Here is a 17,125-nt window from a genome sequence, read left to right on the forward strand (position 1 = left end):
AACGGCTTTGAATTGGGGTGTGGGCGGCTGCGTGTTTCCGGAAGACGTGGCGGCTTTCGCCTGGGTTGTTTCCCGGCTTCGTTCTCTCGACTTTGCTTCACACCCTGGCCGCTCCGAGGTGCTATCGACGCCGCCCTCACCCCTGCAGCCATGATCTCCTTAACGGACACACAGAGTAAGTACCTGCTCCGAGGCCCCGCCTCGAGCCCCGGACACCCCTTCCTTGGGCTGGGTCTCGCCTGCCCGCCCCTCCGCCCTCCCGGGTCAATGAATGAAGCTCCGGAATGGGGGCGGCGGCCTGCGAGACAGAGCTAGGGCTGTGGGCGTCTGGAGGGCTGCCTGGAGGAAACGAGGGCTAGACTCGCGGTGGTGGACCTGGCCTGGGGGGAGAGTCGGGGTCTGGGGAGACGCCCTAGCTGGGGAGGGGGAGCTTTCGCCGAGCGTCTGTCTCGCACCGGGGTAGCGCAGCTCTCACTCCCGGGGAGATGGGCGCTTTGTTCCCGCGGGTGGCCACGAGAGAAAGTTTGATGCGCTGTGCCCGCAGCCCACTCTTGGGGACATTTCTGCACGTGACATGCTTGGGGTCCTCTACAAGTTACTGCTGGTTGTTTGGGAGGCCGAGTTTTAAATGTCATCTATGATAGGCTGTTTTTGAAAATGTGCTTACGCTTAAATATTTTGAGTATTTGCCTTTTGCCACTACTGGAAGCAACCTTTTAAAAGTCCCTTGAAACAACTTCACTTTTCTACCGGCTACTGTCTCCCCAATAGTAAACTCTGTGTTCAGTTAAACGATTTCTTTCATTAATATTGTATATTGTGCTTTGGTGGCATGTTTTATTATTTTAGCATCTTTCTGCCTGCCACAGAGTTCTCCAGGCCTATCTTATCTCTAAGATTAACATTGCTGTCTGTTTTCTTTTTCTATCAATATAAAATTTCCACTTTTCTATCCCTTTTTGTCAATCTTAATAATTTTGTATTTACATTTCTTCCAGTGCTTCCTATCTTTTGATGGTCGTGATAGACTTTTTATCTCACTTTGTTTTACATGCCACGCCTTTGTTTTTCTTTTTTTAAATAACTTACTTGAATTTTAAAGATTTTAAGAACTAAACAGTCTGTTGAAATAAAAATAGAACTTCCTTTAAAAATGCCCTGTTTTAAAGTGGAGTCGTAAGGTTTGGATTCAAGTCATGGCTAACTTGAACTTCACCGAGCTAATAACTCCTGCACACACTGCCGCCCCAGTCAGGCTCCTTCCCCTCCTCAAATTGGACTGGGTCTGTACCTTGGATGCCCATTTTGGTCTGCCTATTCTGATCAGAGAAAATATAAGTATAGTCCTTTTTTGTTTGGGGTTTTTGTTTGTTTTTTGTGGGATGTTTTGGTTTACTGTTATAATAAAAGTAGCCATTGTATATAATTGTATAAAAGCATCTTATTTCAGTTTACCGTGGGCTTTTATATAAATCGTTATCCTTAATTCTTATAAGAGCCCTGTAGAGCAAAGAGGAGTATGTCTCTTATAAATTAAAGGAGGCTCAGAAGAAATTCAGTGTATAATCATGAGGAAAGTGACAGAAACAAGACTTGATCCCAAGTCTGCTGGCTCAAAAACCTTTGTTCTTTTCACGGTACCCTACTAGCATCTAAGAAGACTTGCTATAAAGCTTATTTGAAATCTACCTTAGAATGATGAAATTGTTCCATAGCAAAAAGAGTTTCAACAGTAGATATTTATCCTTTAGAATTGTGCATTGATTGTGTTTTGAGAGACTGTGTAGAATATTCAGAACCTATTTTCTTTATGATGCAGTGCTCTGTTGCTCTCAGTTGAAACCCAGAATTTAGCAGAATTGTATACATAAATTGCTAGGATTTATTTCTAATACTACTAATTACTCAGAGGAAGTACTTAATCTCTACATAGTTTTCCTATCTAACTTTCCTATCTTAGTCTGTGATTATTACATAGGTAAATATATGAACTGCTTATCCTGTGTGTAGAGATTCTTTTCTACTGAAGTCTTATAGGGACAAGTGCCTGATTTACATCCTTCCAAAAACCAAAACAAGGGGGTTGGGTTAGAATGTGGGCAGAATAAGAAGCATTCTCCTCACTTCATTAAATTGATGAGGAGGATGAAATTATACTCTTTGCTGCGCATTTGCCAAGCGTTTTAGATAAGACAGTGGATCAGAACACAAAATGATTAGTGACCCAAAAGCTCTTTGGATTTCAAATGGTGTTTGTGTGTGTGTTTAACTGTAGGAATCAGCCATCATTCAAGTGACTTGCCAAAATTATTCTGGGATCCTGATTCTGGAAGAGAAGTACCAGACCAAGTACTGATCATAGTAAATAGCAATTCATAATTGTTTTAAGGAATTCTGTATTAGCACCCTCTACCTCACCCCACCCCCCAAAAACCCCACAAGATTTATTGAGGGGGCTGGAGTGGGGCAGTTCCTATGCTGCCTCTAAATCTTTACTTCATTATGTCACATTGCCTGAAATTCTACCATGGTGTTCAATTGAGTTCTTTATTGTGATATTTTTACTTTTTGAAAGGAATGGGCATAGTAAGAAAGACAATGCTGCCTTAAAATGTCTTAAATAAGATATCAGAATGCTAACAGTGATTGTCATTGGATTAAGAACAGCTCTCCTTATCAAATTTCTACAATAAGCTTTTGATTTTAGATACATTTGTTTTATTAGACTGCTTTTATCAGATTATGCTTTAAAAACACGCATGTGTGCACGTGTGTGTGTGTGTGCACGTGTGTGTGTGTGTGCGCGTGCGTGCACGAGCGGGAATGAAGGTTTGATAGTGCACAGAGGAAGATGTTTATTTTACTGTGTATGATTCTGGTGGTGAGAGAGCAGCTCCAAGTAGGGCTTTAATAACCAGAGGGCTTGTGAATACATAGGCATAGGCAAGAATGGAATTCTGGAGGGGAGAAAATAACACAGCGAGGTCAGTTTGAGACTTTTGACCCATTCAGATCAGGGACTGTTGGGCAATAACATGCTAGTGTCCGTTTGGGCAAAAATGTTATAGGCAACCCTCTCTTTCTGTACGACACTGGATAAAGTAGTGGGAATGGTTTGGTTTCCCCTGTTATAGTTGTAAGATGTGGAGCCTGAAGACTGGATTTGAATTCTAGACGGACTCCACACCACACCCCCGTCCCTCCCTGCACCTGTCCCCCTCCACACGCACACTTGCTGATTCTGTGATCAAGGGTGAATTATTAATCTGAGTCTTCAGTTGCCCACATGAAACATGGGGCTGGTGCTACTTTTTAACACCCCAGTTTTGCTAAAGGAATTATGACATATTTGTATAAACATCTCATTAAATGTAAAACCATGTACAGACATTGTCCTTTTCCACTGCAGTCAATTTCATACTGACATCTCCTTAGTTATATTAGTAACAAACTAATTATATTAAACCTAAAGATGCTTCTCCCAGAAGTCCAGCCTACTCCAGTGCCCTTGAATTTCATTTAATCAAACATATTTAACCTGGCAAAAAAAAATCTCTAGAATAATGTAATGATGCCTACCTTGCAGTAGTATGGGGAGGATTAAGTTCTGTAAGATACGTAAAGCACCTCGTAATGGGCAATTCATGGTAAATTCTCAATACATAGTAGGCATATTGCCATATAGTTTCCTTTCTGATGAACAAACATCTCAAAATGTGTACATAATCATTAGGACAATTTGTGAAAAGATAGAAATGAGTTGTATTTAAATAACTCAGCTGCCAGTGACTAAATCCTAACTACTAAATAGTTATTTAATGGAATTGTCCTTGCTGTTTTGTCCATATTTTCCTGTAGGAAATTATGTCCGACACCTGAACAGTTATTTGGTTAAATTCTCCTAAAGCATTTAAGCATGAAGGTATGAGCCTCCAATTTTCATGAGAATTTGTGTCCGTGGAATACACTTACCAGTGTATTTATGGACAGGTACCCGAATTCTTTTAGACTAACTTTCGGAGAACAAGGCAGCTGGAATGGGAGGCAAGAGTTAACTGTAAATTGAGGTGAAGGATGTCGAAAAAGGCATAGGATGTAAATTTTCAACTCATCATAACATATTACATGGCTTAAATTTTTAAGTAGCTGTGACTTAGATTTTAGCTCTCTGGAGCCGAGGCAAAAAAGTTAAGTAACAGATCAGAAATCACTATTGTGTATTTAAAATTGTGTTTCCCAAAATATGGCAGTTTCGGTCTGATTTATTATTTTATGCAGATAGTGCTGCTTGGTAAAATAAGGATTGGTGACTGTTTCCTGAAATCAAAACTGAAATGATCAAGGAACTAATTTCGTGGATTGTGCTTTGTAACGTTAACAGAATTAGTACAACTGTAATCTTAGAAAGTTAAGACTCTTCAGACATAAAGATAAGTCTAGGGAGTGTAAAGGCAATAAAATATTAGTTTTGTATAAAGAGTAACCATAGACGTAAAAGCTTATACTTTGTCCATCACTCTATACTCAGTACCTAGAACAGTTGCTGGCATTTAGGAGTTGATCAACAATTCTTTGTTTTTGAATGAAAAAGTAAAAACCCAGAATATTAATATTAGGTAAAACAATGTTCTTTGAAATGTTAGAGAGGTTATTTTAGGACTCTTAGACTAAATATGTGAATGGATACATAGTTGAGAGAGACTTGTAGAAGATAAATCCATAATAAGCCATGAAGAAGTTAAAAGTCTGAAAATTAACTTTGGAGGAGACGGCTTCTTGACTCAAAATCTCTCCTGTTGTCATTGTGAGAAGCAGTCTGTGCTGACCTCCCATAGCATTTCCAGTGGGTTAAGGAAGGAATTCGTTTTCAGAAGGGAAAGAAGGAACTGCAGATATTGTGCATACAAATACTAGTCATGGAATATGAAAGGAGAAGAGGAGACAAAAGTGAACCCACATACTTATGTCTGATGCCGGAAGGGCTCTGGGGAGGGAAAAAATAATAAAATCAAAGGTTTAGATTCCTGATTTGTCTTTCTCTATTATGAATATGTTTGTGAGAAATGCTCTCTCTCATATAAGGATTAGAAATTCCCATTCATATTTTAAATTTTGTGAGTAATTTTCTGTTGTTAATTTAATTTGTTCAGGATCTTAACGAATGTCGTTATGTCAACCTGCAATGTTGGGGTCCTATTTCCTTATATCAGTCAAAAGAAAAACTGAAAATTTTTTCTTGCTTAGTTTATGAGGATCTTAATGTAACTTTACTTTCGCTGTACCCTTAACCATATAACTTATATTGCAGAAATTGGAATGGGATTAACAGGATTTGGAGTGTTTTTCCTGTTCTTTGGAATGATTCTCTTTTTTGACAAAGCACTACTGGCTATTGGAAATGTGAGTTTTTCAATATCTATTTTAACTAAATTCATAAGGAAGTTTTAACTACTAATGAATTATTGCCTGCTATGAAATCGGGGGGAAGTAATTCACTGTTGCTCATGTGAAGACTCCTGTTACATCCTCTGATTTCATCAGGGGTGGATCCTGTCAGCTTTCTGTTTAAATAAAAGATAAATGCTTAATGAAGTTTTCTAATTCCATAACTGCTCTGTTAAGTGTTTGCTATGTGATTTACAATAGATTAAATCAAGACTGCCTCAAATAGTTCAAAATAGATGACTTGATAGCCCCATGTCTTGGTAAATTTGTTAATGTTTTGACTTTACACATCTGAGATTTAACATTTGCTTAAATAGCATAAAATGAACAGATTTTTAAAAACCACTTAAACCTTTAAAAAATATATCTATATTAATAATTGACCTGCTAAGAAAGCTGTGTATATTGTTTATTTGGAATGTGTACTCTGTTGTCCATGTGTGAAGGCTGTGCAAGAGTTCTAGAAGTAAATAATAACCCTTCTAGGAGGGCAATAAACTCACTGAATAACGATAAAATATTTTTGAAGTGTATGTTAACATTGGGCTTTTAATTGGACATTGGAAAATATAAAGGGTAACAATTGTTCAAAATTAATGTTTTAATAAACAATAATATAAACAGCATTGGTATCTCAGAATGTGAAGCTGAACCATTAGGCTTAATAAATACTTTTGTGAAATATTTTTCGCTGAAGAATGGTTATGAAGAAAGGCAAGTATTTGGGAATAAAACCTGGGAAAACGCAGGCTTTTAGTCAATCACCATCTCTTGTCCATTGTCTGAAAACATACAAACTATAAGTATATTTGAGAATGCATGGCTGTATTTCATTTCTGCTGCTCCCAGATTTCCGGAATTAATAAAACTAGGATCTTCTTGCTGGCTTTGCGTGGTTTCTTCTACTACCAACTGGGCCATGTCAGGTTTTCTCCCATCCATAGGAACTCCTATCACCCCTGATCAAGTTTTCAGAACCAGGAGTACCTTCGGTTGACATATTTACGGGCACCTTCCCTCTCTTGCCTTGCCGCTCATCTGCTTGACTAAGCCATCGCCATCTAGCTAAAGCTGGGGAAACCACTGCAGAAGCAGATGCTGCTGGGTGACACCTAATCTTTCTTTGTTTCTCTTTTCTTCATCTAATCAAGATAGAAGAGGACTGAACAGAGTGGGATACAACTACAGCTTTAACGTGGTTCTGCCTCTTGGTGTGCATTGTCGTTTTCTCTGGCCAGTTGCTCACATTAAAAGCCACGTCTTTTTTTATCATATTTAGCTTTGACCTTACCCCTTCAAACACATGCAGTGCATTTAACTGCTTTTTCTGTGTTACGTTTTCCTCCTCTTCTAGGTTTTATTTGTGGCTGGCTTGGCTTTTGTAATTGGTTTAGAAAGAACATTCAGATTCTTCTTCCAAAAACATAAAATGAAAGCTACAGGATTTTTCCTGGGTGGTGTATTTGTAGTCCTGATTGGTTGGCCTTTGATAGGCATGATTTTCGAAATTTATGGATTCTTTCTCTTGTTCAGGTAAGGCAACCATTTTATTTTATTGTTTCTCTTTAGGTAAACCATAATGTCATATAATTATTACAGAAACCCAGATGTGTTTATCAGATGCAGATGATTGCTTATGTCAGGGTATAAATTATTTTATAAAGTATTTTCAATGCAATAAAATTTATTTTGTTGGCATTTTACGGCACTCTGTTTATGTTTGGTATTTTCATCAACCAGACAGTGATAGATGGATAGATAGATAGGTAGGTAGATAGATAGATAGGTAGATAGATAGATAGATAGATAGATCCAGCATTTTAATATGTAGACCTGATGCTGTACAGTTACTGTCACTTGATGACACTTTCTTTAATGCATGCAGATATTAGAAAATTTTGGACCAAATACATTATGGGAGGTTTTGATCAGTTAATATTTTACAAATGCCACTTACCCAGTAAATAATAGTATGCAGTGTGAGAAAATACTTTCAAGTAAGTTGGTTTAATTATTTATTCAAGAAAGGTGTATCATTTGTCTTCTATCTGCCAAGCACCATATTGCCCACAGGAAACAAACATTATTAAGTGCCAAATCTGCTTTAGAGAATCTCTCATTTCTAATATGGGAAATAGACTGTAAAGGTACCAGTAGGATGTAATAGTAATGCCATTATAGATGTTTATATCTATATAAACAGAATGTTATGAGCACAACTAAGGAAGGGATCAAATCCAGGGAGAGGTAAGGAATAACTGAATTTTGAAGTCTCTTAAAACATTCAAAACTTTAACAGGATCCTTTCTTTTTACATGGCTAACTGTTCATTTTGGTAATAGAGAATGTGTTCATTCTAAGAACTTTCTCCGCCTCTCCCAGGGGCTTCTTTCCTGTGGTTGTTGGATTTATTAGAAGAGTGCCAGTCCTTGGATCACTCTTGAATTTACCTGGAATTAGATCAGTAAGTAATCATATATTTAACAATATGTTTTTTAAACCATTAAAATAAATGTTATCTGGGGAGAGGGACGGCTTGGGAGTTTGGGGTTAGCAGATGCAAACTATTATATATAGAATGAGTAAACAACAATGTCCTACTGTATAGCACAGGGAATTATATTCAATATCAGGTGATAAACCATAATGAAAAAGAATATAAAAAAGAATGTGTATGTGTGTGTGTATACACACACACACACACACGTATAACTGAATCACTTTGCTGTATAGCAGAAATTAATACAACATTGTAAATCAACTATACTTCAATAATTTTTAAAAGTTATTTAAATAAAATAAAAATTTTAAAGATAAATGCTGTCTGATGCTCTTTGTAGAAATTTGAGGAATTGATACATGATTGATAAGTTTTTTATTATGATATGAGTGGTTGCATCGCATAGATCGTGGTTACCATGAATACCAGAGAAAATAATCATTGCTAAACCTATAGAACCTGAAATTTGGTTTCACTGTATCCATTTTTAATGTTGTTCTCTCTTTTTTCATGTAACTTGGATTGATATGCTATGCTGCCTTTCTCTTTGAGAGTTCAAGGCACTTTTCAATTAACTTTTATATGATCTCTAATTTTAGAAGCGATAATATAAAAGGACACCATTATTTCTTACAAATGTTTTCTCTCTTAGACTGTATCACCAAATGGAGTGCTTTAAGACAATTAAATAAAGCACTGTGATACTGGGAGTCAGATGATAAAATTCCGTTCCTAGCTCTGTCCACGGTTAGAACAGTCTTGTCAAATCTGTTTCTCCAGGGCGGGCAGTCAACTTCTTAAAGTTGTTTGCAGACTTTTGTAGATGCTTCTAGAGAGGTCGTTCATAGCATTTATTGAATTCTCAAAGAGCTAAAGGTTGGCTTACCCACTAAAAATAGGTACCACTATAAGCCTAATCTCATTTCCATCCTCAAATCAGAACCTTGCAGCCCAGATAACCTAGACATTTTTTGAAGTTACCTTTGGAGAGACAATGTTGTGCTTTCTCTCCACCTAAATTTACCGTAAAATTCTAATGAATCCATGAGTGCTTTGAGAGCAACTTTTAGTTTCAGTGTGCCAATTGATCTATTTGCGATTATATAAAATGCTAGAACCTAGGCTTGTAGGGGTATATCCTGATTCATTTGCATTAATCCCCAAACTCATACAGTAGTCAATGTTGTTTATACCTAGAATGTCTTTTGAATGTACTAAAACTTCTAGTTATAGAGCTGTAATCATTAATCATGTCCTTAATTTAAGGATTCTTCAGTATTTGCATAAATGGACATCCAATACTATAAATTGTGTTTCCTATTATTATTACTTCATTATAATAAATGCTTAAGTAAAAATGTGAATAATGAAATGAAAGAAAGGGTTAGATGATTGCTAGATTTTGGTAGTGTTATATAGTCACTTGGGTTATGTAACTTTTAATATCTTCACTAATTACTTTGTTTCAACATCTGTTTGCATTACCATCTGGAATGCTGAAGAAAGCCCAGTTGCTTTATATTTGGGGTGGAGTAACCAAAGTAAATAACCACTTACATTAATGTGTGTTAAAACTTATGTTCCATAATTATCGATTTATGCTTGCATCATTAAGTCTCTTTTTAATGTCATTGCCACTTTCAGTCTGAAGTCCAGAATACACATTTAAAGTATTTTTAGTCAGTAGCTGTTGTTAATTATTGAACTTAATGGAGCTAAATCTGTTTGTTCAAAGACTACATAGGCCCAGAAGAGATCCACAATAATGGTCAGTTGAAATACCTTATTGGGTTCATTAATGCATGAATGGCTGACATTTCAGCTTTTTATTTTTTTACTTTTTTTTGTTGAGCTAGCAGCGTTAGCTTCATCTTATCCAATTTTTTTATTAATTGCATTGTGTTTCTTGTATTGCACCCTTAAAGTCATATGTGTAACATGTCATGCAGAAACAACTTATAGAAAAAAAATTTTTTTTATATACATTTATGTGTCAGAAGATGGTGGTGAGTAGTACTGGATTAATCGTTGTCAGTCATACCTTAAATTTCCACAAATCTTATAAAGCTGGGTTTTTTAATCAACATTTGAAGTGTTGATGTAATATTTTATAGTGCCCTAGGCTTTCATTTAATTATCTGTTTTTCTTCTTGCAGTTTGTAGATAAAGTCGGAGAAAGCAACAATATGGTATAACAACAAGTGAATTGAAGACTCATTTAAAATATTGTATTATTTATAAAATCCTTTGAAGAATATTCAGCACAAAATTAAATTACATGAAATAGCTTGTAATGTTCCTTACAGAAGTTTAAAACGTATAGCCTACAGAGTAGCAACAGCAGTTAACAAAGAAGCAGTGAAAACAGACTTCTAACCAAGTCATCTAAGAAGTCAGCAAGCAAACCGAAGGAGATGAAATCTATGTTACAATGCATATTGAAACTCTTGAAGGGGATTTTTACTGTTTTTCCACAATGTGTGAAACACAGCCATCCTTAGAGAACTGTAGTGCCTGTTTCTTTTCTTTTTATTTTGAAGATGCAAGCACACCCATAGGCATTTGCTTTTTAGAACTGTAATGTCCTCTGCAGCAGCGAAAATATTTCCAGTTGCACTGTGTCTCTGAAAGTGGTGCATGAGTTAGATTGGATTATGTCATCGTGATATATTAAAACCAGGAAAACCCAGTGTTGACGTATGAATCACTTTTTTTCTTTCTCTTTTTTTTTTTTTTGGTAAACGTATGGTTAAAATAAAACTTTTGTGGTTCTTCTGAATCTTAATATTTTAAAGCCAGATGAAAATCTGAACTAGATATTCTTTGTTGGAATATGCAAAGGTCATTCTTTACTAGCTTGTAGTTTCTAAGTTATAGCTGACTCAGCACTTTTTCTTTCAGGAACACATTCTGGAAGTCCTCATACTTCTTGGGACTCTCACGTGAGCATCTGTATCTTTCATGACATGTAAGCATTTAACAAAAAAAGCATTCTTGGTGATGTAGGAGTCTGTTACCTAGCTCATTTCATTGAATAGTTTGTTATTTAAGATACTACATGATGCAGCCCAAATGGATATTTCCATGTTGTGATCCAGTTTTTCTTTTTCTTTTATTTTTTACAATTTAGTGGTGATTTATTATTTTGCTTTTCATAAAATTACTACTGGTAATATTTACTTTAAGATGTACAGTGTTAAAAGGTTAAACTTACAGCTGTTTTTTAAGGGCTATTTACATAAGCCAAGTTTTCCCTTCTTTTCAGCTTTTTTCATAACAAAAATCAATATGCATAATGTGTGTTTCATATGATCACTCTTCATTTGAGTTCATGGAGAGAATATCTGAGTTCACATACTAAATTATTTTGCTGTAATTAAACTGGCTATAGTTCTGAAAAACATGACACTACAAAAATGATGTGTTGTCTTTTCTACTGTTGCTGCTTGACAGGCAGTAGGAAACAGTAGTTGTTTCTTCATTAGTAGTTTTCCAAGGTGGCACCCTTTTGATAGATGTAGGAAGACATTTCAAGAGTCATAGTACTATTTGTTTTACCACTAATGATTATACTATTTACTCTTTTTTTTAACAATTGCAAAGCTTTTTAATGTATAAAATCATAATTGAAATTTGTGATTTTTATTGACAAATGTGTCTACGAAATATATTACAGCCTATGTTATTTTTAGTTAAATCTCTTGATGCACAGAGAAGTTCCAACCTTGCTCATCTAAAGAAGGAAGGACTTGGTAGATAGTCTAATGGTTCAGCCTTGTGGATTACTGTCTTTTTGGTACTGGCATTTGACTTATAATCTGTGAAAACAGATGACATTGACAAAATGAGACTCCTACCTCAATAGTTCATGGAATAATAAGAAACCTAGTGTTGTGTCTAATGTTCTTCAAAAAAGTAATATCCTCACTTGGAGAGTGTCAAATATATACATATTTTGGGGATTGACTTATACAAGTTGCCCTGTAGGACTCTGTTATACATATTTTTGACTGACCCGTATTATTTACAGTGGCTAGATAATTCTACCTTTTTAAAGCAAGAACAGTATCTGTTAATGTATGGAACATCTGTATTATTTAGCTCCTTTGTAGACATGAATTTCTATCAAAATATTCTTTGCACTGTAACAGAGATCTCTTTTTCAGCAATCTTATTTCAGAAAGCATTATTAGACATGTGTAAAGGATGTGATAATCTCCCAGTCCTTAGTAAGAGTCAGAGGCTTGGAGCAGTTTTCAGCTTTAAATGAGTCCACAGTTTATCTCAGATGTGAGTTTGGGACTGCTTGGCAGCATTGTATGTTTCTTATTCAGAACCATTGATGAGGCTCTATTTTTAAACATACTTGTCTTCTGACAGAAAGGACTGTACATCATATTGTTTCTTCCTTTCCACAATTAGCCTTCTGTCTTTGTGACAAAAAACATTCTCTGATTATTGCTATAAAGACGGAGGAGAAGGTCTAATACTACTTAGCCTTAAGTGTTTCTGGCATTGTTCAAATGTATTTTCTGTAAACAGAAACCTATTTGGAATGTTTTCCTTTTCCCCTTATAAATTGTAATTCCTGGAATACTGCTGCTTTTAAAAGTCTCACAGATTATATGATCTAACAGTTGAATATTGTAAATACACTTGTCTTACTTCTCAATAAAAGGGTACTTTTCTATTAACTGGTGGTTGTCTCAACTTGGGCTGCTATAACAAAATTCCATAGACTGGCTTACACAACAGGTGTTTATTTCTCATGGTTCTGCATCCTGGGAAGTCCAAAATGAAGGTGCTGGCAGATTCAGTTCCTGGAGAGGGCCCTCTTCCTGGCTTGCAGACAGCTGCCTTCTCACTGTGTCCTCACATGGCAGAGAAAAAGAGAAGGAACAAGTTCTCATCTCTCTCCTAATAAGGACACGAATCCCTTAATGAGGAGCCCCATCTTGATAACCTCATCTAAACCTAATTACCTCCCAAAGGCCCACTCTCAAATACCATGATGTTGGGGGTTAGGGTTTCAACATGTGAATTTGGAGGGAACACATTCAATCCATAACAATGGTCAGATGTATTTTTATTAAGAAATTCTAAAACTTTAGCATTGCAAAATAACCCATCTCGTGTTTTGTTTTAACATCTTTATTGGAGTATAATTGCTTTACAATGGTGTGTTAGCTTCTGCTTTATAACAAAGTGAATCAACTATACATATCCATATATCCCCATATCTCCTCCCTCTTGCATCTCCCTCCCACCCTCCCTATCCCACTCCTCTAGGTGGTCACAAAGTACTGAGCTGGTCTCCCTGTGCTATGCGGCTGCTTCCCACTAGCTATTTTACATTTGGTAATGTATATATGTCCATGCCACTCTCTCACTTTGCCCCAGCTTACCCTTCCCCCTCCCCTTGTCCTCAAGCCCATTCTCTATGTCTGCATCTTTATTCCTGTCCTGCCCCTAGGTTCTTCAGAACCATTTTTTTTTTCAGATTCTATATATATATGTGTTAGCATATGGTATTTGTTTTTCTCTTTCTGACTTACTTCACTCTGTTTGACAGTCTCTAAGTCCATCCATCTCACTACAGATGACTCAATTTCGTTTCTTTGTATGGCTGAGTAATACTCCATTGTATATATGTGCCACATCTTTATCCATTCATCTGTCGATGGACACTTAGGTTGCTTCCATGTCCTGCAATGAACATGTGGTACATGACTCTTTGGATTATGGTTTTCTCAGGGTATATGCCCAGTAGTGGGATTGCTGGGTCATAACCTCGTGTTTTTTAAATTAGCCTTATATGCAGTTTTCTTTTTTATATAATGGTCACATCTTCCATATCCAAACTGTTTAAATGTAATCATAAATAGAAATAGACTTCAGGTAAAAAAGTGAGCAGTGAATTTAGAAATTAGTGGAGAAATGCTTAATGTTTTTTTCTCTACATGGAAGGAATATATAATACTTCAGTATTTGTGACTTAAATAAAATCACTTAACGTCTGCAATGTTTTGATCTTATACTTTAGTAAGGCTGAAAACCACTGGCCAAATATACCAGTTAAGGTACCCAATAAGTATTTGTTGAATCCAATCATTAAACTGTAAGTCTTGACTATTGTCTGGTGAATCTGTTTTTAAATACAGTATCCAGCACATCTTTCTAACATTGTCCTCTGGGCTGAAAGCTTCCAACTTCTGCTCTTCTGCTACTTGTATCCATATAGGAGGTTGGACATAGAAATGGCGTCCCCAGATCCTTCATCGACTGACACATTTTCATGGTCTTACCTTTACCAACTCTAAGACCTATTAAAAGGTCACCTCTGTTTGACTGACTAGGCCAAAACAGCTGGCCCTTCCTGTCCTCTCCTAGAACCTGCCAATTGTTTTGTGGTATTTACATGGTTTGTGAAAAGACATTCTTAAAGTTCAAAGCCTTAAGTAAAGGACAGTAAAGACACTGGCCAATGAGTGGAGAGCTTTATTTTGGATAGCAGGCCTTCTCAGTGTCCCTAAATCTCCTCCTAAAACTGGTAGCCCTTTGGGGAAATTACTTCTTCCACCCCTTTGTGAGACAACTGGCCTATGGGGCTGACTGGCCTTCAGAGAATAAAGACAAAGTAGGACTTGAACCCAATGACCTCATCATCCTGTACCAAAACCCTCTATTCTGTTATCAGAGAGTAATTTGGATACTTGAGTATCTCAATATCCATATTGTCCAGGTAATCTTACCCAAGATAGGAGCTGTTTGAGAAAGACGAACATCATGTGATAGCACTTACGTGTGATTTCTAAAAAACGGATAGAAACAAAACAGAAATAGACTCACAGACATCGAAAACAAACTTACGGTTACCAAAGCAGAAGGGGGGGGTAGGTAAACTAGGAATTTTGGATTAACGGATATATACTACTATGTATAAAATAGATAAACAACAAAGACCTACTGTATAGCACAGGGAACTATAGTCAATATCTTGAAATATAATGGAAAAGAATCTGAAAAAATGTTTTATATATATATAACTGAAATACTTTGCTGCTGTGTACCTGAAACTAACACAACATTGTAAATCAACTATACTTCGATTTAAAAATGTATAAATAAAGTTTAAAAATAATTTTTTAAAAAGATAGCTGTTTTCTGTGTGAACACAATAATCACTGACCTTGTAAGAATGCAGTTTAAACTGTGACAGTATTTTTTAAATGGGGCTTGGGCATGCTCCAGTCAACTAGAAGAATTCAGATAACATCAGTGATGCAGGCAAAATGATCTCCATTAAATATGCCTTTAAAAAAGGTTTTGGATCCAATTTGTACAGTACCCACTGCCAGGTCATCATATCAGCAGAATAAAATTTACTGGTTTTATGCAACAACTTTTTTTCTCAAATAAGTAACTTTTCTTAGCCAATCTCTAGGTTTAGACCTGTAAAAATCTTAAAATATTGTGAATTTAACAAAAACATTTGATTGGGAGTCAATGCCCTTTTAGAACAAACACATTCTGGCATGTTACTTTTGATAAGACTACAATATTGATAATATGTCAAAGCCATTCTGCTCACTTGTGCATATTATGCTGAAAATGGCAGCTTTGACGTAAATAATCTGTTTGTGAATTCATTAGCGAAACTGTTACAGACAAATCACGTTCATTATATTTTCCTTAAGATTGTAAATGCAAATCACAGTTTGGCAATTTCTTTTCCCGTCCCTCTTTCTAAAACCTTTGTGTGTTTTCGGTATGGAGAGGGGGAAAAGACATTTTAGTTGTTTGTTAGGGTTAACCTAATAACTGGGTTTCACTTATGAATTGTTTTAAAATATAAACACATGCATAATCTTTCTTCTGTGGCTTTTTTTTTTTTGGAGGTTGTTACAATCCTTTGAAATTAAATTCTAAACTCCTAAAACGTAATATTTAAAGGAATATTGATTTTCTTTAGATATGGTGAAAACCTTTTAGTCCTTAGTTTTTATCTTCCTCCTCTCCTAAAACAGTGGAAAACACTACATTCATGGTTCTGGCTCCTTCTTGCTGTACTTATTCTTTAAAAGGAGTAAATATTCCTCAAGTTTCTACCTACAAACTACTTTCTATATTTCATTCTCATTTACTAACCAGATCTCAGTTTTCTTGGCCGCACATGATCGACAATTCCAAACATCAAATGCCCAAACCCCAGTCTCTCTTAGACAAGTATTTACTGGTAGGTAGCATCACCCCTCAAACTTAAGTCCCAAACTAAACTCATCTAGTCCCTCTCCATTATCCCTGATGTTTCTATTGTTAACCATTCTCCCAGCCATGTAGACTCTAAGCGTTAGTTTTTCTTTTTATCACTTTTTATATCCTGTAAGCTTTACTACTCAAAATGTCCAAGGATTAGTAGACTAGCATTCATTAGCATCACTTGGGAGTTTAGTACAAATGCAGACTCTCAGGTCCCACCCCAGCTATAATGAATCAGAATGTGCATTTTAACAAGATTCCCAGGTGATTCAAAAGCGCATTAATACCTGCGGAGCACTGCTCTAACATTCCGAAGAAAGTGACCATCTCTATCATCCATGGTACTTTAGCATATGGTGGCCACTCTGGTCCTTGTTCACTGTCTGCCTGTGTATAGAACTGTTTCAACTGGATATTGACAAATTTGGGTCCTATTTTTCTTGCCTTCCACAAACTCCCTTTTTTGCAGTTCTCTTTCCACATCATCAGTTTCTCTGCTGATCATCTCCAGCACACATGTTCTGCAAATGGTCATCAAAAGAAACCAACAGACCTGGTTGATTTAAGCAAAAGAGGACTTTATTAAAAGGACAGTGCGGTTAGTATCACTCTTCCTCTAGCACTGGATGCTGGTGTCTGTCACTAGCATTGTAGCCAGGATTGCCCCCACAAACTCAAGCATCCTGCAACCAGTGCTGCACTAGAAAGTATTTCTCCTACTCCCCACTTCTTCCCTCCCCAGCTCCAGATAAGTGGGTACGTCTGATTGGTGAAGCCTGCCTCATGCCCACACTCTACCTGATAGGGAGGCTGGTAAAGAGTGTCCAGCATTTTCAGCTTCTACAATACAAGGAAGATGCTGCCTCCCACCAAGAATCATAATTTATAGTTTAGGGAATTTCCAAAGTTCCCTAAAATTGA

At 36.4% G+C, this 17,125-nt stretch overlaps 1 protein-coding gene across 2 annotated transcripts; it reads left to right on the top strand.

Moving 5' to 3' along the window:
- The first annotated feature begins 16 nt into the window (after nucleotides 1–16).
- Nucleotides 17–12,639, top strand: GOLT1B (golgi transport 1B). Of its 2 annotated transcripts, XR_004483818.2 has the most exons (6): nucleotides 17–175; nucleotides 5,309–5,400; nucleotides 6,800–6,978; nucleotides 7,828–7,909; nucleotides 10,102–10,642; nucleotides 10,847–12,639. XR_004483818.2 is itself a non-coding variant. In XM_004270933.4 (5 exons), exons 1-5 carry the CDS (start codon nucleotides 151–153, stop codon nucleotides 10,138–10,140), a joined length of 417 nt encoding a protein of 138 aa, XP_004270981.1. In that variant the 5' UTR covers nucleotides 17–150; the 3' UTR covers nucleotides 10,141–12,639. The 2 variants fall into 2 exon arrangements, 1 of the variants encoding a protein (XP_004270981.1); XM_004270933.4 differs by having other exon boundaries at nucleotides 10,102–12,639.
- Nucleotides 12,640–17,125: the final 4,486 nt, after the last annotated feature.

This window comes from Orcinus orca, chromosome 11, assembly GCF_937001465.1.
Source record: "Orcinus orca chromosome 11, mOrcOrc1.1, whole genome shotgun sequence".
Taxonomy (NCBI): domain Eukaryota; kingdom Metazoa; phylum Chordata; class Mammalia; order Artiodactyla; family Delphinidae; genus Orcinus; species Orcinus orca.